General features: G+C 44.7%; 2 protein-coding genes across 2 annotated transcripts; both read right to left on the bottom strand.

Moving 5' to 3' along the window:
* Positions 1-4,130: 4,130 nt before the first annotated feature.
* On the bottom strand, positions 4,131-15,948 carry LOC144466768 (trace amine-associated receptor 7a-like). Its single transcript, XM_078174185.1, has 4 exons — positions 15,116-15,948; positions 14,808-14,951; positions 5,541-5,723; positions 4,131-4,947 (listed from the first exon to the last, which is right to left on the bottom strand). Exons 1-4 carry the CDS (start codon positions 15,946-15,948, stop codon positions 4,131-4,133), a joined length of 1,977 nt encoding a protein of 658 aa, XP_078030311.1.
* Positions 15,949-19,667: 3,719 nt separating this feature from the next.
* LOC144466767 (trace amine-associated receptor 13c-like) lies at positions 19,668-21,517 on the bottom strand. Its single transcript, XM_078174184.1, has 3 exons — positions 21,399-21,517; positions 21,173-21,355; positions 19,668-20,478 (listed from the first exon to the last, which is right to left on the bottom strand). The coding sequence occupies exons 1-3, from the start codon at positions 21,515-21,517 to the stop codon at positions 19,668-19,670; spliced, it is 1,113 nt and encodes a 370-aa protein (XP_078030310.1).
* Between the last annotated feature and the right edge of the window lie 369 nt (positions 21,518-21,886).

The following is a 21,886-nucleotide window of genomic DNA, read 5'->3' as shown; positions in this document are numbered from 1 at the left end:
CATTTTGGCACTTTTAAAAAGTGCCAAATACTGCCTGTAGGGTTTTCTGATCACTCTATGGTGTCTTGTAGTGTTTTTATTGCCAATGTAAAACACAAGTCTGCTTACTGGCGTTTTAATACTGCCCTGCTTTCAGATGTACATTTTAAGTAAACTTTTAATGTTTTTTGGAAAGGGTTTAGAAATAGAAAAACAGATTTTGCTTCACTGAGGCAATGGTGGGATTGTGGTAAAGTGGAAATCAAGCAGCTTTGTCAACAATATACTCTCAATGTCTCTCGTGACATCACCAAGTCTATTAGAGATCTAGAGATTGGTATAGTGGAGCTGCAGGGTTCTGTGGAGTCCACAGGAAATCTAGGTTGTTTTGAGGACCTCAAATCCAAAAAAGCCTTATTGGCTGACCTGCTGTGCTGGGCTCTAAAGCACAGGGAGCATTGGTCCGGTTTCGTTTTCAGAGTGCTGCTGAGATGGACTCATCTTCCAAGTTCTTCTTCAATTTGGAAAAAAAAATGGACAGAGCAGATTCATCCATGCACTGCGTTCAAATACAAGACAGCTGCTGAATGACGCTAGTGAGATCCGGCAGAGGGCCGTGGATTTTTATTCTCACCTGTACACCACTGAGTACATTGAAGACCAGGCAGCTTTTGACTCCTTCTGTGATGGGTTGCCCAGGGTCGCAGAGGAGAGCAACAAAGAGCTGGAGGGTCCTCTGACAACTGAAGAGCTGTTTATGACATTACAAGGTATGCAGGCGGGGGGGGAGGCCCCGGAAATTGATGGACTCCCACCAGAGTTTTATAAAGAGTTCTGGCCTGAGCTGGGTGGTGACTTTTCTGAAGTTTTCACAGAGAGTTTCAAGGAGTCATTTCTGCCTCAGAGGTGCAGGAGAGCAGTTTTGACCCTATTACCGAAGAAAGGTGATCTCCAAGATATTAAGAACTGGCATCCAGTCTCGCTGTTGTGTGTGGACTACAAGATAGTGTCAAAAGCCCTGTCCAATAGACTGAAAAAGGTGATGGACCAAGTAATTCATTGGACCCAGACCTATTGTTGACAATGTGTCATTAATTAGAGATATTTTGGACGTCTCTGGTTCATTGGGTTTGGTTGTTGGTCTGATTTCTTTGGACCAAGACAAAGCATTTGACCGGGTTGAGCACCGTTACCTATGCTAGAAAGGTTCGTCCTCAGCCCTGGACTTATTGCTAAGATTAAGGGGGTTTTAAATACCTGGGGGTTTACCTGGGAGATGAGGATACTGCGAAGAAAAACTAGGAGGGAGTGGCAGAGAAAGTGGACTGGAAGTTGGCTAAGTGGAAGTGGTTGCTTCCTCAGATGTCCTATAGAGGAAGAGTGCTGATCCTTAACCATCTGGTAGCATCAACTCTCTGGCACAGGTTAGCATGTATAGAACCCCCTGCTGGCCTCTTGCAAAAAAGTACAGTCTGTCATGTTGAAATTTTTTGGGGGTCATTTACACTGGGTGCATCAAAGTGTACTTTACCTGCCGAAAGATGAAGGGGGCACGGGTTAGTACATTTAAAGAGCAGAGCAGCAGCATTCAGGTTACAGTTCATACAAAGATACCTCACAGGAAATGATGATGTGATCTGGAAGCCAGTAACAAACGTTATTTTGAGAAAAGCAGCAGGTCTAGGTTTAGATGCCTCTTTGTTTTTAATGAATTGTAACTTGATTCGTTTGTGTAAATTGCCTCCTTTCTATAAGGGACTGTTTAAAGCCTGGACTTTGTTTCAGTGGGAAAGACTGCAACCTGCGGCGGCGTTGTTCTGGTTCCTGGAGGAGCCTCTAGTCCACGGGGCCAGGCTGGACATTCAGAAGGACAGTAGACCTGGCCTCACACAGTGCTTGTGTTCAGTTGGGGCAGTTCAGCTGAAGCACAAAGTGGAGGCTGCAGGTCCCAGTTTTCACAACACAGAAGCGGTGGCTGCTCTTCTTGGCATCAAGTCATGTCGTCACACCAAAGACATTTTCAATGCCTGGACCAAAATCCTAACGAGTGATGAACTGGACATGTTCAAGGACTACTTTAATGGAACAGAGTTTCCTGATGGGGGGACCCTTTTCTGGAGCTGGTTCTCAGAATAGACCAAACTGGACTGACAGGAGAAAGGATACTGTGTGGAGAGAGAGGCGAAATGTACAAGATGAGTGTAAACCGGTGCGGAGGGTGTTTTATAAAGCACCTTTAAACAAAAGGTCCACTGATCTGCAGTGGCGACTTCTTCAGGGAGCATTGGCCATGAACACTTTTGTGTGCAAAATGAATCCCGGTGTCTGTGCTCAGTGTCCTTTCTGCCAGGGACTGTTTTCACTGTTATTTAGAATGCCACAGACTCAAAGTGTTGTTTGACTTGATTTATTTTTATGAAATGTAATGTAATCTGGTCTGGAACTGCTTTTATTTTTGGTGCAGGTTAGAGTACACGAAAGTGGCAGTTGTTAAATTTTGTGGTGGGACAGGCCAAACTGTCAATCTATAAGACAAGGAAAAATCAGATAGAGAATGTTTTGGATGAAGGGCTGCAGTCAAAGTTTGTTTCCTTGGTGAAGGTCAGAATCAGAGTTGATTTTAAATTTTATTCACTTATGAAAAGGAGTTTGTGGCTCAGTGGTGCTTCACATGTGCTCTGTGTAGTGTGATTGAGGGGGCACTGGTTTTTAATCACTCTCTAGAATGATCTGAGAGGTTAGGTGTTTGTCTTGTGTTTTTTTCTACATCTGTTTTAAGATGGTTGTGTCATGTTGACTTTGATTTTTTATTGATAAAATAAAATTCTCTTTCACTCACTCACTCACTCACTCACACACACATACACACACTTGCTTGTATAAAGTTAGTTTGTTAGAATTTGTGTGTTTTGTTGTTTTCCTTCCTTTATGAATAAATATATTTTGGAATCATACCTTCTGTCTGTTTAATATTGCACAAGAGTGAATGAAAAGTCAACCTCTGCTATGTCAAGAACTCTGAAATCCTTCAGGCTTTACTATTAATTTTTGTTATGGTTATTAACTTAGTTATTAATCAAAGTTTCCACTTGATAGCTTAGTGAACTTTATGAGACTGATATCTTTATCTGGCGATCATTTTTTCCTTTTCGGGAATGGTGCCCGAAGAGGTGATTCATGTGAATTAAGTCACATTATTTAACATGATTGATAATTATCATTAATAATTATTAATTATTTCCAGTAGCAGTTTTTATACCTTAATTGGAGATCTATTGCAAGGTCAGGCACATGTAAAGGCTAACCCCCAGTTTCCACCAGATGCGTGTTGGTTGCGTCTGCACTCCGGCACGGCAGCGGAGCCCATAGGATTTAATTCTTGTCAATGTGTGTGTTTCCACCGGCTGCAGCTGTGCTGCATTCCAGCTCCGTCTCAGCTGCGGCGCTCCGGAGCCCTCCGCAACAGATACGCAGGACTTCTATTTTTGCCGGCCACCGGAGCACAACGCAGCAATTCAGCACAGAGCAGATCGTGCGGGGCAGGAAGTCGTGCACAGAAACAAAATAAAACATCCGGTTAATTTTCAAAATAAAATACACAGTGTTCACGGCGGATCATATTTCCCTGCACTATACCTTGAAAACTACATAATGGGCAGAGGCAGGCCTGAAGTCAACAGGTCAGAGGCTTTCAGACATCATTTCACCCTGTTGACACCATGGATGAGGAGATACTAATCATGGAGGTGCACCGAGATGTCTTCCAGCAGAGCTGCACCACTCCGCACAGCAAACGCAGCCGGTGGGTGTTGACGGACGGCGGAGTACGTAGCAGATAACCAGCGCTGCCGTTCTGCAACGGACATGCATCCAGTGGAATTCTGGCTTAAGTCCCAAAAAATGGTGCTGCCTCGATGAGTCATAGATCCCAACATTAGGTGTCCCCATGTGATGCATAGATTTGTTGTAGATTTCCGGATCACAGCAAGTTGGAATCCTTACATGAAACTGACACCGAGTAGAGCAATGCACAATTTTCTCATATACTGCTTATATACAGTACTATATACAGAGATTTTACTTCAATTTTTGTGATTTTCAAATCAAAACCTTGGTGGAGCAGGCCTCATTTCAGTCACTCCACAGCCTCTCTACAGTATGTTGGTCTCACAGGAGCCAGGCTGCAGAATCTGAAGACTGACAATGAGTTTAACTGCTTTTCTAAACCAGGAATAAAACAAGGCATAGATCAAGGGGTTAAGACATGAGTTAAAACAGAACAGATAAAATACAAATGATGCAGATGGAGAACTGACCATGGCATCACCTGCAAGAGTGACACAGTAAAATGGGCAGAAACATATTAGAAACACAGCTACAAGAACACCAAGAGTCCTGGCTGCTTTCAGCTCAGATTTCTTTGTTTGTTGATTCACTGAAAGCTGGAGAGTGACAGCTGTGATGTGAGAGCGCATGGCACGAGCCTGAGACACAGCCACAACAAATACTCTCATGTACAGAACGACAATGACAGAAATGGGAACAATAAAGGTTACAACGAGATCAATAGCTCCTGCAGTGTGGTTAATGACAATCACACACTCTCCATGGCAGGAATTATACCTGCCTGGTTGAGTCAGGTCATCCTTTAACAAGAGACTGCTGTAAGAAACAACACAGAGCCAACACAGACACACACACAGTTTAACTCTTTTCACAGTGACTCTGGTGGTGTAATGCAGAGGGTCACAAATAGCCACATAGCGGTCGACTGATATGAGCACCATGTCTCCTATGGAAGAAGACGTAATGATGAAGGACACATAATAATAGAGCAAACACATGAGGTCACCAAGAAACCAGCAGGCTGTTTTTCGGAAGACTTCTCCTGGTAGCACCAGGAGGCCCACGAGAAAGTCTGAGACAGCCAGAGAGAGGAGGAGGATGTTGGTGGGTGTGTGGAGCTGCCTGGAGAGAAAGAAGAAAAACTCATAAACCCAACAAGTCCTCAGATCTAAATGACAAAACAGATAAAACAAGTGTAAAAAAAGGTCTATAATGGAATGTTTTCTGATCAGCAACATCTGTAGTTATAATTAACAGTCAGCAAGACAAAGTACAAGTCCAAGGTGCAACATTATTCAGTACCAACTCAAAGACAGTTCTTCTAATCTACAGTAGCTGTTGACATTTTTAAGTTAATCTTTGCCTGAAGTGGGAGACTGAGATGATGACAAGGAGGTTAAGAGCCACAGTGAAAACATGAACTCACCACGTCCCCAAATCTAAATGACTAAAACAGTTGTAAAAAAAAAAAAAAAAAAAAAAACATATAATGAAATGTTTTCTGATCGACAACATCTGCAGTTTCAATATGGTTAAATGTGGACATCTAACTGCAATATCTGGTGTCAAAATCACAGTTAAGTTTGTGCAAAAGGGCAGAATACAAGTCAAATGTGTCTTAAATACATTTCCAGGGTGCAATATTATTCAGTACCAACTCAAAGACAGTTCTTCTAATCTACAGAAGCTGTTCACATTTTTAAGTTAATCTTTGCCTGAAGTGGGAGACTGAGATGATGACAAGGAGGTTAAGAGCCACAGTGAGCAGAGAGATAAAGTACAGCACAATGTTAAGGAGCACAAAGTTGGCCCAAGGAGAGGTGGGCTTTCTGCAGGAGGTGTTGAGCAGTTGTGGAAAGCAGAGCTCCTCCATCTTCAGAGAGCTGCAGCTCTGGCAGCTTCCTCAACAAATCTGAGTCATATAACCAAATGAGCTCTTATGTTTTCGAAATTCCTCTCCACCTTTTTCTCTCGGTCTCTGTTGGACTCAGATGCCCCGCCTCCCTCACTCTGCACATCATCTTCATCACTTTTACTGGAACCCAGTGTTTCTGCTCTATGTCAGTCTCTGCTCTTGTTTTCTTTACCTTGTCTTACCTCTTTGCCCTGTTTTAAGTCACCTAAGCAGACCATCAACAGGAAGTTATGGAACAGCCCTTACTGATTGACTGACTGTGCCACACAGCAGAGGTGCCAGTGCAGAGGGCTCAAGGAAAAATATTAATATTATTGCCCAGCGAAAGAGACGAGCCTAGCTCAACTGTTGTGGCAACACAATGCGCAAGCTCACATTCCTGGTGGACTGCACTGAAATGTGACAGGCTGTTCTCATGCACTGTTTGTACGAACTCATTAATAACATGGTAAACCATTAATGTGCTACCTGTGATTTTAAAGAAGGCTTCTTTTAGAGCCAGCATGAAGAAATGGACCAGAGTATAGTGAGAGTAACAACAACCTCACATATAAATTGACACAATATTCTTGCTCAGATTTTCTGTAACACCCATAGTTGCCATGGCGGAAAAAAAAGCAATATATACAGTCAGCACTTCTGTCATTGCATAGCTTCATTCAGTGGCATCACTGATATAAAGTTAACATTGTGGCTGTCAAGTCTGCAATTATTACATGTGTGACGACCCCTCCACTCCTCTGCGTGGTGCTGGTGTACTGTGTGCTGTTGTCTTCCTGGCAGGTTCTGGTCCGAGGCGGGGTCGTCGTCATCAGGTGATGAGCTGCACCTGGGCCTGGTGATGTGCTCGACCATATATCCCTCCTTCCTAAGATACCTCGTGGCCACCGCTGAAGCTACACACGTTCCTTCCGTGGGGCATGGGGGTGCTCCTGCACCGCTGGTGTCTGAAATGGACCTTTTAACACATGTTCCCTCAGCTGAGGATCTGTACTGCTCATAGATTGACTATTTAATACAGAGAGACTATTTCCAAAAGGGTTGGGTAGTTTTTTGCCATTTTTATGTCAAATCTCTGTTTTTGACTAGGCTAGCTGTGCAGCATAAATACAATGATCTAGCCAGATTAAAACAGAGCCACCCTTGTGACACGGAAAACTTTTTAGACTCTTCAGCCTCGACATATCCCACTAACCCACTAATCTTCCTTTGCAGTACAAGCTTTACAGTACTCTGATGCCTTTTGGGAAAGTGTGTTTGTTCAGAGTTTGTGCAGTATAATAAGCTAAACAGCCATTGTAATATGTAGGAGAGTATGCCCACTTCGTCATTGGTAACCTACCTATCTACCTAGTAGTACACCCACCTCATCGACTACCACTACACCACTGTCCCACCCCCACCCCTTGTCTCGAAGCATCTGCCTCTAAATGTGAGGATTTTCTAAATTTCTTTAGAGACAAAGTAATGAACATCAGAGCTGCTATTTCTCCACCTGCAAATAGGCTATCTGTCTCCACTGAAAACACCGCCAGTTTTAATTCCTTCCACTCCATCACTTTACCAGAGCTTCATATTATTTCCACTATGAAAACGTCCACATTGGTTGGTATAATATCAAGAGACGCTCTCTTGATATTATACCAACCAAAGTCTTCAAAGAAGTAATTAACACCATTGGTCCCAGTATTCTCTCAATTATCAATAACTCTCTGGAAACCAGCCATGTTCCCAAATCTGTCAAACATGTGGTAGTCCAGCCACTTTAAAAAAAAACAGAATCTCATCTCAACTCATTCTCTTCCTCAGCCCCCATCTCCTGTGGTGTTCCCCAAGGTTCCATACTTGGTCCAATCCTCTTCTCTATCTATTTGCTCCCACTAGGCCACATTATCCAAAAGCACAACATTTCTTTCCACTGTTATGCGGACGATACTCAGATCTACCTCCCCCTAGAGCCAAACAACTATAATAAACTAACCAACCTCAATAACTGTCTTCATGATATCAAATCCTGGATGGCAGCAAACTTTCTCCAGCTCAATGACAATAAAACAGAAGTTATTATATTTGGACCACAGCATCTGACCAACATTATCCCCTCTCACCTCAGCCCATTAGCTCCCTCTGTCAAATCTCATGCAAAAAATCTTATCATCTTCAACACGGCATTAAAATTTGACAAACAAATCAATCAGGTAGTTAAAGTAAGTTTCATGCAGCTCTGCACCATATCCACACTCAGATCATTTCTCTGTATTTCTGACCTGGAGAAAGTCATCCATGCCTTCATATCCTCCCGCTCTGACTACTGTAACTCACTACAGTATACTTTGATATCAATCAGTCCTCCTTGTCCCATCTTCAACTTGTCCAGAATGAAGCAGCCAGAGGTTTGACAAGGTCAAAGAAGAGGGAACACATCACCCCCATTCTTGCCTCACTACATTGGCTGCCTGTTAGCTGCAGGATTGATTTTAAAATTCTGATGCTTGCATATAAGGCGCTTAATGGTCTCGCCCCCTACTACTTAACAGAACTCTTGTCCCCATATCACACAGCCAGGGAGCAGAGCATGTGAGCGGAGCGGGTGAAAATTAGCCGCTCCTCGCTCAACACAAAATCCTTCTGCTCCCCGCTCCGCTCACATGCTCTGCCAGGGAGCTAAGATCCTCTGATCAAAGGTTTTTATCAGTCCTGGGATCTAGGACTAAGTGTTATGGGGACAGGAGTTTCTCTATCGCTGCCCCAAAACTGTGGAATTCTCTTCCTCCTCCCATCCAATTCTCTCCCACCACTGAGATTTTTAAGAGTCATTTACCTGTATTGTGCTTTTATTACTACTATTATCCTTATCAGGATTTTATTGCACCTTACTCTAATTGTACTATTATCTTTGATTGTCTATTCTTTTTCTCTTGTTTGTTCTCTTCTTTTACTTTTTGTTTTCCTCTGTGTATGATGCTGAGCACTTTGGATCAACGGTGTTGTTTGTAAAGTGCTATATAAATGAAGTTGAGTTGAATAGAGGTGTTAAATACACAGGATTGTGTCTGTTTTTGATTTGATGCACTACTGTCTGTATGTATTCTTGTGCTTTTAATGAATTAAATATTCATTTATTTACTTTTGTTCCTGTTCATACCAAACCAAGACTTCGCAACTGGGTATGAACGCAACCATGACTTTTGTGTGCTCACTTTTTATCACTTTATGTATGTATTTATTTATTTATTTATTTATTAATAAAAAACAAAAAAGATTCCGGAGCCCTAATAGACCCAGCCAATCGGCACACATTTGCAGCCCATACCCAGTCCGACCTGTTGGGCTTTTAAAGGGATAGTGCACCCAAAAATGAAAATTCTGCCATTATCTACTCACCCATATGCCAATGGAGGCCCTGCTCACATCCCTTGCGGAGATCGGCGGGCGGAGCGGCCAGCCCACCTAATGGCAGACGGCGCCCCAGACTAACGTCCAAGAACACAAAATTGAATCCACAAAGTATCTCCATACTGTTCATCCGTAGTGATCCAAGTGTGCTGCAACCACGACATAAAGAGTTGTTTGGAAAAACGTCATATGAACTCTGTTTTTAGCCTCACTGTAGCCTGTAGCTCTGACTGCTTCTCTGTGCTCCGCGTTCACATGTGCGCGCCTGCGCAACACCAGCGAAAGCACGAGCTTTGCTCACCCGTGTTTACATCACGTGGCACGTGCACCGCAGGGAGAGACAACGGTAGCCACAGTCGCTAAAAGATAATTTGCACTATGGTCTTTTAGCAAAGTACAGCCCAACATGTCTGAAGACTTTGAAACTGAGGAGGATATGCACTGTTTGTACGAACTCATTAATAATATGGTAAACCATTAATGTGCTACCTGTGATTTTAAAGAAGGCTTCTTTTAGAGCCAGCATGAAGAAATGGACCAGAGTATAGTGAAAGTAACAACAACCTCACAAATAAATGGACACAATATTCTTGCTCAGATTTTCTGTAACACCCATAGTTGCCATGGCGGGGAAAAAAAAAAGCAATATATACAGTAAGCACTTCTGTCATTGCATAGCTTCATTCAGTGGCATCACTGATATAAAGTTAACGTATATACATACAGTACAGGCCAAAAGTTTGGACACACCTTCTCATTCAATGCGTTTTCTTTATTTTCATGACTATTTACATTGTAGATTCTCACTGAAGGCATCAAAACTATGAATGAACACATGTGGAGTTATGTACTTAACAAAAAAAGGTGAAATAACTGAAAACATGTTTTATATTCTAGTTTCTTCAAAATAGCCACCCTTTGCTCTGATTACTGCTTTGCACACTCTTGGCATTCTCTCCATGAGCTTCAAGAGGTAGTCACCTGAAATGGTTTTCCAACAGTCTTGGAGGAGTTCCCAGAGGTGTTTAGCACTTGTTGGCCCCTTTGCCTTCACTCTGCAGTCCAGCTCACCCCAAACCATCTCGATTGGGTTCAGGTCCGGTGACTGTGGAGGCCAGGTGACTCCATCACTCTCCTTCTTGGTCAAATAGCCCTTACACAGCCTGGAGGTGTGTTTGGGGTCATTGTCCTGTTGAAAAATAAATGATCGTCCAACTAAACGCAAACCGGATGGGATGGCATGTCGCTGCAGGATGCTGTGGTAGCCATGCTGGTTCAGTGTGCCTTCAATTTTGAATAAATCCCCAACAGTGTCACCAGCAAAACACCCCCACACCATCACACCTCCTCCTCCATGCTTCACAGTGGGAACCAGGCATGTGGAATCCATCCGTTCACCTTTTCTGCGTCTCACAAAGACACGGCGGTTGGAACCAAAGATCTCAAATTTGGACTCATCAGACCAAAGCACAGATTTCCACTGGTCTAATGTCCATTCCTTGTGTTTCTTGGCCCAAACAAATCTCTTCTGCTTGTTGCCTCTCCTTAGCAGTGGTTTCCTAGCAGCTATTTGACCATGAAGGCCTGATTCGCGCAGTCTCCTCTTAACAGTTGTTCTAGAGATGGGTCTGCTGCTAGAACTCTGTGTGGCATTCATCTGGTCTCTGATCTGAGCTGCTGTTAACTTGCGATTTCTGAGGCTGGTGACTCGGATGAACTTATCCTCAGAAGCAGAGGTGACTCTTGGTCTTCCTTTCCTGGGTCGGTCCTCATGTGTGCCAGTTTCGTTGTAGCGCTTGATGGTTTTTGCGACTCCACTTGGGGACACATTTAAAGTTTTTGCAATTTTCCGGACTGACTGACCTTCATTTCTTAAAGTAATGATGGCCACTCGTTTTTCTTTAGTTAGCTGATTGGTTCTTGCCATAATATGAATTTTAACAGTTGTCCAATAGGGCTGTCGGCTGTGTATTAACCTGACTTCTGCACAACACAACTGATGGTCCCAACCCCATTGATAAAGCAAGAAATTCCACTAATTAACCCTGATAAGGCACACCTGTGAAGTGGAAACCATTTCAGGTGACTACCTCTTGAAGCTCATGGAGAGAATGCCAAGAGTGTGCAAAGCAGTAATCAGAGCAAAGGGTGGCTATTTTGAAGAAACTAGAATATAAAACATGTTTTCAGTTATTTCACCTTTTTTTGTTAAGTACATAACTCCACATGTGTTCATTCATAGTTTTGATGCCTTCAGTGAGAATCTACAATGTAAATAGTCATGAAAATAAAGAAAACGCATTGAATGAGAAGGTGTGTCCAAACTTTTGGCCTGTACTGTAGGTATATACGTGATTGACTTACCAGTGCTGATTCACCTGCAGCAGGCCCGTTTCGGGCCCTTGGTGGTAAGTCTTCCAACTGAGATACTCCACTATTTCTCTGAGCTGAAATCTGTTTTTTCACCACTGCGGGCTCCTGACAGAGCACTGGCGTGTACGTTTTTCAAACTCTTCACTGCTCCCTGTACTCGGACAGTCACTTCAGCATATCTCCTGGACTATCTTTTGTGCACTTGTTTGCTGGCCTGTTCCTTCATTTTTCATCTGTTTCAGCTCCACTGATGGCTCCTACAGCAGAGATCATGGAACTAAAAACTGAACTCTGGTCCATAGAGGGGCTCATGGAGGATCTCCTACAGTGGCAGTCTGTGTTGTGTTCCCGGCTGGCATCGCTCGAGCCTGTGGACACCCAGCGGTCCTTGATTTCAGATACAGCGGCGGCTCCCTCTGATGTTCCCAGTTTAGACTCCACTCTCTGAGTGTTTCAGTCGACTGTACAGCCTCCATCAATGGTTAGGCAACTTTTGCTCAGCCACAGGTTTTGATTTCATTTCAAATTTTGATTCATTCTGGTGTAACTCATATCTGTATAGAGCAGATGGTGTGCACCTTAATAGAAGGAGTACCAAACTGCTCACAGACAATCTTATCAGATTTATAGCCTTTGGCATGAAGCATTGACATGCATCACGGCAAGACCCAATTCAGACCACCACTGTACCCAGCTCTTTTGGTGTGGGTCCTGCTGTAGCTGTCTGCCCCTTCTCTATACCTCCCTCTGACTCCCCTTGTTGTTCATATCGGCCAATAAACTATTCTACTTAGGTCTCTGCTGCGAATGTATACAATATTCAGACTGTAATATCTGCAAGAATCCCCAAATCTGGGCACCGCAGAGGGTCGAACCCTCGTCACCCACGTCCGCTTTGTCACATCTCTTCTGATGTTACTGTTTGTTCATCCTCCACCCCCATCAAGATGGCTCTCCTGAAAGCTCGCTCCATTACCAATAAGGCTTCACTTCTCAATGACTTGTTCGCCAGTAAGAAAATGCACTTTCTTTTCATTACTGAAACATGGCAGCAGGATTTGGAATATTTTCATCTTAATGAACTCTGCCCTACGGACTGCAGTTATATTAGCTCACCACGGCTGACAGGCCGTGGTGGTGGGCTTGCTATTGTGTTTAAGAACTGTTTTGGCTGCCGGCCTGTCAACACTGATGCTTTCCCCTCTTTTGAAATGCAGATGGCTAAAATTGGGAACCTTAATCCGATCTATTATATTTTAATTTATCGCCCTCCGGGCCCTCCTGGGCCATTCCTGTCTGAGTTCACTGAATTTTTATCTACCATTTTAAAGCTTGATAAAATATTAATCTTTGGTGATTTTAACCTGCACATTGATGATTCGTCCTCTCTCGCTGCTTCTGACTTCCTGGAGATTACAGAGTCTTTTAATTTCAAGCAGCATGTTTCTGGTCCAACACACTCTGCTGGTCACACCCTGGACTTGATTTTCTCCCATGGTCTTAATATTGATAATGTTTGCCTAGAAGACTTCCCCCTCACTATCTGCTTGCCTTGTTCTATTTTGTTTTTTATTTTTATTGGAAATCACTTTGTGACTTGAGGCCCGTTTCCACCACAGGAACTTCGGGGTAATTTTACGGGACCGGGCCGTTGGTGCGTGTCTCCACCGCAGGAACCACCCCCGAAGGACAGAGTTCTGGAACTTTTACGGGGGCTGAACAAGTCCCTGCCTCGGGGTAGGTACTCAGAACGGCCCCGAAAGACTCCTGGCTGGGGCTTGGGGATTACTTGGTGCTGATTGGATATACTCAAGGAGGGATGTGACGTCAACAGAAAGCAACAAAATAGCTGGCATTTTTAAAACTCAGCAGACGAGGGTTACCACTACACCTCTGGCCCACCCCCACCCTTTGTCTCCAAGCATCTGCCTCTAAATGTGATGATTTTCTAAATTTCTTTAGAGACAAAGTAATGAACATCAGAGCTACTATTTCTCCACCTGCAAATAGGCTATCCGTCTCCACTGAAAACACCAGCAGTTTTAATTCCTTACACTCCATCACTTTACAAGAGCTTCATCATATTATTTCCACTATGAAAACCTCCACATTGGTTGGTATAATATCAAGAGAGCAGGGCTCTCTTGATATTATACCAACCAAACTCCTCAAAGAAGTAATTAACACCATTGGTCCCAGTATTCTCTCAACCAATCTGATCTCACAGAAATACGTGAAATGACCACGACCTCTTAACACCGCATTCTGTGGTGGCAGCACGTAATGGGTTGAAATAATTACGTGCCGGTACCACGAAAACAATGCCAATGTAAAGTCAATTAGGATCCTTTTTTGTGGTGTCCACACAAATTCCCTGATTCAATAATGTCACGTCAACCTCGTTTTTCCTCAATGATATCTTTAACATTCCTGTATACACACAAAAACATGGAAGTGTCCTTGATAACACAACAATATGACAGGTTAATGTCAAGGCCATAAAATAAAATAAATGTATTTTGCCAGCTTTTGATAGCGTAGGGCTTTAAGAGCATTGTGCTGTGGGCGGATGGGGCGCATTCCACTACTGTTTTGTAGCTGCTGTCTGCCGTCTGTGGGCTTCATTCCATTTCAGATTGTCATCCGTCTGCCGTAACTGAATCCAAACACCACTAATAAATAAATAAATAAATAAATAAATAAGAAGAAAAAAATAAGGCTGAGCATGGAAGAACCAGAGAGAAAACACCATCACATGGAGCCGTCCGCCCCTGGCAACCCGGCCACAGAACCAGTTTACAGAAAAAGTTTATTAAGTTTATTATTGTTTATTACAGAAAAGCCGCTAAACACAAAAACGTCTGCAGGGAGAAATCAGCTGCCCGGTGGTGGCTGGAGGCGAGGGCTCCGGAGAACGAAAGGCGGCGAGGCAATATACTACAAAGAACAAAAGCACAAGTCAGTGGGATTGGTCCATGAGAGAAAAAGGCAAAAAATACTCATGAGATGATGAAGGCTCCAAAGAGAGACGCACTACCGAATGAGACGGAATTATCTGGCAAAAGGTGAAGTCAAAGCTGGCTTTATAGCAAGGTTGACAAGGTGAGATGGAAACCAGGTGTGCCTCACCACCCGTGGTGGAAAAGTAGGTCAGCCCCGCCTCCTCCACACACCAGCCCTGCAGGTCCAGGAAGGACAGGAAAACAAATAGAAAAACACAAGAGCCGCCACCAAACCATGCATCAAAAGCAGACCATAACAGTACCCCCCCCCCCCCCCCCCCCTCTAACGGACCTACCAGGTCCTACCAGGCTTGTTGGGAAACCTTTCATAAAAATCAGACAATAAGTGAGTGTCCAAAATCAGAGACTTGGACAACCAGGAGCGCTCCTCGGGGCCGTATCCCTCCCAGTCAACGAGGTACTGGTAACCTCGGCCACACCTGCGGACATCCAAAATGCGGTTGACAATGTATGCCAGGTGACCATCAGTGAGACAGGGGGGTGGAGGGGGATCAGCAGGAGGTTGTAGGGGACTGTCAACCACCGGTTTCAGGAGCGAGACGTGGAACACGGGGTGAACCTTGAGAGCTGCTGGAAGCTTTACTCAGACGGCACTGGGATTGATGACCCGCTCCACCGGGTAGGGTCCGATGAACCTGGGGGCCATTTTTCTAGAATCCGTCTGGAGAGGAAGGTCCCATGATGACAACCAGACATGTTGCCCGACCTTCTTTCTGGAGCCGGTGTGTGATGAGGTGGATGGCTTCCCGCCAGATCCGGCGGGCTCGACGGAACTGGGCCTGGACCGAAGGGACTGCTACCTCCAGTTCCTGGCTGGGAAATAGGGGAGGTTGAAAGCCGTGGGTCACCATGAAAGGTGACATACCTGTCATAGAGCTGACCGAGCTGAGCCGAGTTGTGGGCATATTCCACCCACGGTAGGTGGGAGCACCAGGAGGCTGGGAGACGGGAAGCCACACACCTCAACGTGGACTCCAGGTCCTGGTTGGCTAGCTCCGTCTGACCGTTGGACTGTGGGTGGTACCCTGATGAGAGGCTGGTCGTGGTGCCCAAAGTGTGACAGAAAGCCTTCCATACCTGCGAGGTGAACTGGGGGCCTCTGTCAGAGACGATGTCCTGGGGCATGCCGTGAAGACGAAAGACGTGTTGCACGAGCAGGTTGGTCATTTCCAAGGCTGACGGGAGCTTGGGGAGAGGGACAAAATGAACCGCCTTGGAAAAACAGTCCACTATGGTGAGTATTGTGGTGTTTCCCTCTGAAGGTGGGACTCCGGTGACGAAGTCGACTGCTATGTGGGACCAGTGGCGGTGAGGAACAGGCAAGGGGAACAGGAGACCAGCAGGGGCGCGATGAGAAGACTTGTTTCGGACGCAGACCGGGCAGGCAGCGATGAACTCTCTGGTGTCTGCAATCATAGAAGGCCACCAAAACTGCTGGCGAAGTAGGGAGAGGGTCCGATGGACCCCGGGATGACATGCCATGCGAGAGGAGTGCCCCCACTGGAGCACTGGGGATCTTGCAGGCGGGGAACGAACGATCGGCCAGCAGGACACTCATCGGGGGCTGGGTGGTTCTTAAGCGCATCCTGGACTGTCTGTTCCACCTCCCACCGGACCACTCCCACCACGCAGGATGAGGAAAGAATGGTCTGCTGTGTCTTCCTCCGTGGGAGTGAACTGACGTGAGAGTGCGTCCGGGTTCTGGTTTTTGGACCCCGGCCGATAGGTGAGTGTGAGGTTGAACCTGCCCAGAAAAAGAGCCCACCGAGCCTGACGGGGGTTCAGCCGGCGTGCAGAGCGAAGATAGGACAGGTTTTTGTGGTCCGTCCAGACGACGAAGGGATGAGCAGCTCCCTCCAGCCAGTGCCGCCACTCCTGAAGAGCCAGGACCACCGCCAGCAACTCTTGGTTCCCCACATCATAATTTCACTCAGCAGGACTGAGGCGGTTGAAAAAAAAAGCACATGGGTGGAGTTTTTGGTCCGCAGGCAAGCGCTGGGAGAGAACGGCCCCTACCCCTGAATCGGAGGCATCCACCTCAACCACAGACTGCAGCTTGGGATCTGGGTGAATCAACACAGGTGCATTAGTAAACATTCCTTTCAGTTTATCAAAAGCGCTCTGTGCAGCAACAAACCATTCAAAAGACTTTTTAACCGAGGTTAACTGGGTGAGAGGGGCAGCGATGTGGCTGTAGTTCCTTATGAACCTTGTCTTTTTGTGGGGAGAGGTGCACCTGGGAGCAAGTCTATGCCACTATCATAAGGTCGGTGTGGTGGAAGTGACTGAGTTTCTTCCTTACTGAACGCTTCCCGCAGTTCATGATATTCACTGGGGACAGAGGTCAAATCAATTTTCTCTGGTTCACTAAAACCGATGGGGTTTCTCTCTGGAATGCAATTTTAGCCAAGGTATCCCGAGCACAACGGGAATCAGAGAAGAGGACATTACATTCAGCTCGATGTATTCATGGTGGTTACCAGAAAAAGTCAGCTTTATGAGTTCAGTCTTGTGAGTAACAACTTCCAGTAGCTTGCCGTCAATAGTCCGGACCTCTCTAGGCGAATTTAGCTTTATCAATGGAAGGCTATTGCGTGGAACAAAGTCTGAGTCTATGAGGTTGTCGTCTGCCCCTGAGTCCACCACAATCTGCATGGGAGTAATCAGCTGAGCGTAGTGCAACATACCCTTTACTTGTAGTCTGCCTGGAGAGGTTGTAGAAGATGTAATTCGGCTCATCAGCACCCCCTTGCCTACTGATGAACCCGGTCTTTTGGCACCTCTGGACACTGAGCCAAGAAATGGCCCTCCCCACCACAGTAGATGCAGAGCTGGTTGTGCCGGTGCCGCTGTCTCTCCACCGGGGTCAGCCGAGCCGTCCCATTGGCTCTTCTTTGTAACCGGGGGCCGAGGCGCCAGGGCGAGACATATTTGGGGTCGGCAGAGGCAAGGTTTTCCTGAGGTTTGTCGGAGGCAGCATTGAGTGGGGTGTAGGTGAAAGCACGGGGCCTCTGCCTATCTGTTCTCTCCCTGTGTCTTTCCCTCAGTCTGTTATCTAACCGAATGGCTAAATCAACAAGCTCGTTTAAGGACGCTGTTTCGTCTCGCACCGCCAACTCGTCTTTAACCTCCCCCGATAATCCCTTACGAAAAAGCTTGTAAAGCTGAATCGTTCCACCCGCTTTCTACTGCAAGTATGCGGAAAGAAACTGTGTACTGGGAGACTGACTGGTTGCCCTGTCGTAAATCTAACAGTTTTCCCGTAGCTTCTCTCCCTTTAACGGGATGATCAAAAACTTTTTTCATTTCTTCAGCAAAACAAGCGTAATTTGAACAAATTTCTTGGCGTTGGCCGGAGATGGCTAAGGCTCAAGCTGCGGCTTGTCCTGAAAGCAAACTCATAACAAATGCTATTGTTGAAGCATGAGTGGCATAGCTTACAGGTTGCTGACTAAAAACTAAGGAGGACTGGTGTAAAAACTGAGCACATGTCACTAAGTTTCCTTCATACCTGGCAGGGATGGGAATGTATGGTTCTTGGGGCTGGGGGGTGGCGCTGCTGGGTGGATTCTCCGGCTGTGTCGGATGAGCAGGAGGCTGGGTGGAAGGTCCGGAGGAGACGAGCCAGTCCGCGAAGGCATCCAGTCGCCCGCCGATCCGTGTGACGCTGTCTGTAAACTGGTGCATATGGTCCAAAATCTGCTTCAGCATGGTGTCATGGTTGCCAACCATGGCTCCCTGTGTAGCAAGTGCATTTCTCAAACGCTCTGTCTCTGCTGGGTCCATTTTTGGCCAGATAATTCTGTTACGGACTGGCTTGATAACCAACGGGACCCAAGTAGCAGGAGACAGGCGGAGTAAAAGTTCTTAACAGTTTATTACAAAAAAGCCGCTAAACACAAAAACGTTACTACAATTTACTACAATTCCCTGGGACCACTCCATGCAGCTTGATACATATCAGCAACATAGTTGTAGTTCTTCTGATTTGCAAAGTAGGGTTCTAAATAGGGTTGTAAAAAGATATATCTACCCAATATATCTAATATCTAGTGAAGCCGAACTAAAACACTAAACACACTGCACCTAGATGAACTATGTTAAGAAAAAGTAAAGATGTTGGCTAATTTTTTCGATATTTTAGCTAATACGCTAGAAACGGCATTTTCGGGATGGCAGTTTTTTTTGCGGCTTGTAAAATAGGGTCGTAAAATAGGGTCGTAAAAAGATAGATCTACTGAATATATCTAATATCTAGTAAAGCCAAACTAGTAATGACACTGCACCTAGATGAACTATGTTAAGAAAAAAAAGCAAGGATGTTGGCTAATTTCAGATATTTTCGATAGTACTCTAAAAATGGCGTTTTTGGGACGGTAGGTTTTTTGTGGCTTGTTGTAAAATAGAGTCGTAAAAAGATACATCTACTGAATATATCAAAAGTCTAGTAAAGCTGAACTAGTAATGACACTGCATCTAGATAAAATATGTTAAGAAGCAGCAAGGATGATGGTTAACTTCAGATATTTTAGCAAGTTATCTAGAAACGGCTTTTTTGGGACTGAATATTTGAATATATCAAATATCTAGTACAGCCAAACTATCATGTTATTATTATTATTATTATTATTATTATTGGTGGGAAATTATAACAGAGGAATATATTTGCCATTTTAATATCAAGAACAATTTAGTGTTTTTGTGTCTATACAGGACGTTGTTGAATCAGGGAATTCGTGTGTTCACCACGAAAAAGGATCCTAATCGACTTTACATTGGCATTATTTCCGTGGTACCAGCACATAATTTCAACCCATTACGTGCTGCCACCACGGAATGCAGCGTTAAGAGGTCGTGGTCATTTCACCTATTTCTGTGAGATCAGGTTGGAACGGGAGGTACGCTCTAAGAAGCAGCCTAGTTATACTGTAAGACACGGGGAAATACGTGCGGGAAGTGAGTGCGGGAAGTTACACTGTACATCTCTGGAAGTTGGGGTAAAGTAGGTGGTAGGTGAACAGGAGGTACACACTAAGGACGCGGGCCGTATTATGTAGTGTTACCAAAATTTTTTTGTGATTTTCAAATCAAAACCTTGGTGGAGCAGGCCTCATTTCAGTCACTCCACAGCCTCTCTACAGTATGTTGGTCTCACAGGAGCCAGGCTGCAGAATCTGAAGACTGACAATGAGTTTAACTGCTTTTCTAAACCAGGAAAAAAACAAGGCATAGATCAATGGATTAAGACATGAGTTCAAAAAGAACAGATAAAGCCATGCAGATGAAGAACTGACCAAGGCATCACCTGCAAGAGCGACACAGTAAAATGGGCAGAAACATATTAGAAACACAATTACAAGAACACCAAGAGTCCTGGCTGCTTTCAGCTCCGATTTCTTTGTTTTTTGATTCACTGAAAGCTGGAGAGTGACAGCTGTGATGTGAGAGCGCATGGCACGAGCCTGAGACACAGCCACAACAAATACTCTCATGTACAAAATGACAATGACAGAAATGGGAACAATAAAGGTTACAACAAGGTCAACAGCTCCTGCAGTGTGGTTAATGACAATCACACACTCTCCATGGCAGGAATTATACCTGCCTGGTTGAGTCAGGTCATCCTTTAACAAGAGACTGCTGTAAGAAACAGCACAGAGCCAACACAGACACACACACAGTTTAACTCTTTTCACAGTGACTCTGGTGGTGTAATGCAGAGGGTCACAAATCGCAACACAGCGGTCGACTGATATGAGCACCATGTCTCCTATGGAAGAAGATGTAATGATGAAGGACACATAAAAATAGAGCAAACACAAGAGGTCACCAAGAAACCAGCAGGCTGTTTTTAGCAGGATTTCTCCCGGTAGCACCAGGAGGCCCACGAGAAAGTCTGAGAGAGCCAGAGAGAGGAGGAGGATGTTGGTGGGTGTGTGGAGCTGCCTGGAGAGAAAGAGGAAAAACTCATAAACCCAACAAGTCCCCAAATCTAAATAACAAATCAGATAAAACAAGTGTAAAAAAGGTCTATAATGGAATGTTTCTGATCAGCAACATCTGTAGTTATAATTAACAGTCAGCAAGACAAAGTACAAGTCCAAGGTACAACATTATTCAGTACCAACTCAAAGACAGTTCTTCTAATAGCTGTTTTTAAGTTAATCTTTGCCTGAAGTGGGAGACTGAGATCATGACAAGGAAGAGCCACAGTGAAAACATGAACTCACCAAGTCCCCAAAACTAAATGACTAAAACAGAAAAAAAAAAAAAAAAACATATAATGAAATGTTTTCTGATCGACAACATCTACAGTTCCAATATGGTTAAATGTGGATATCTAACTGCAATATCTGGTGTCAAAATCACAGTTAAGTTTGTGCAAAAGGGCAGAATACAAGTCAAATGTGTCTTAAATACATTTCCAAGGTTGCAACATCTGTATCATAATATAATTAAGTGTGGACAACTACTGCAGTATCTGGTGTTGAAATCACCAGTCAACAGTCAGCAAGACAGAGTACAAGTCAAATGTGTCTTATGTACAAGTCCAAGCTGCAACATTATTCAGTACCAACTCAAAGACAGTTCTTCTATTCTACAGAAGCTGTTCACATCAGTAAATTAAGTTAATCTTTGCCTGAAGTGGGAGACTGAGATGATGACAAGGAGGTTAAGAGCCACAGTGAGCAGAGAGATAAAGTACAGCACAATGTTAAGGAGCACAAAGTTGGCCCAAGGAGAGGTGGGCTTTCTGCAGGAGGTGTTGAGCAGTTGTGGAAAGCAGAGCTCCTCCATCTTCAGAGAGCTGCAGCTCTGGCAGCTTCCTCAACAAATCTGAGTCATATAACCAAATGACCTCTTACCTCTCCACCTTTTTTCTCTCGGTCTCTGTTGGACTCAGATGCCCCGCCTCCCTCACTCTGCACATCATCTTCATCACTTTTACTGAAACCCAGTGTTTCTGCTCTATGCCAATCTCCATCCTTGTTTTTGTTACCTTGTTCTGCCTCTTTGCCCCTTTTTCAGTAATTTAAGCAGACCGTCAACAGGAAGTTATGGAACAGCCCTTACTGATTTCAAAGAGGCCACACAGCACAGGTGCCAGTGCAGAGGGCTCAAGGAAAAATATTAATATTGTTGTCCAGCGAAAGAGACGAGCCTAGCTCAACTTTTGTGGCAACACAATGCGGAAGCACACATTCCTGATGGACTGCACTGAAATGTGACAGGCTGTTCTCATGCACTGTTTGTATGAACTCATTAATAATATGGTAAACCATTAATGTGCTACCTGTGATTTTATAGAAGACTTTAGAGCCGACATGAAGAAATGGACCAGAGTTCCGAGAGA

Source organism: Epinephelus lanceolatus, chromosome 14 (genome assembly GCF_041903045.1).
Source record: "Epinephelus lanceolatus isolate andai-2023 chromosome 14, ASM4190304v1, whole genome shotgun sequence".
Classification (NCBI taxonomy): domain Eukaryota; kingdom Metazoa; phylum Chordata; class Actinopteri; order Perciformes; family Serranidae; genus Epinephelus; species Epinephelus lanceolatus.
Note: the sequence above shows the minus strand (reverse complement) of the source record. Positions and strands in the feature narration are given on the sequence as shown.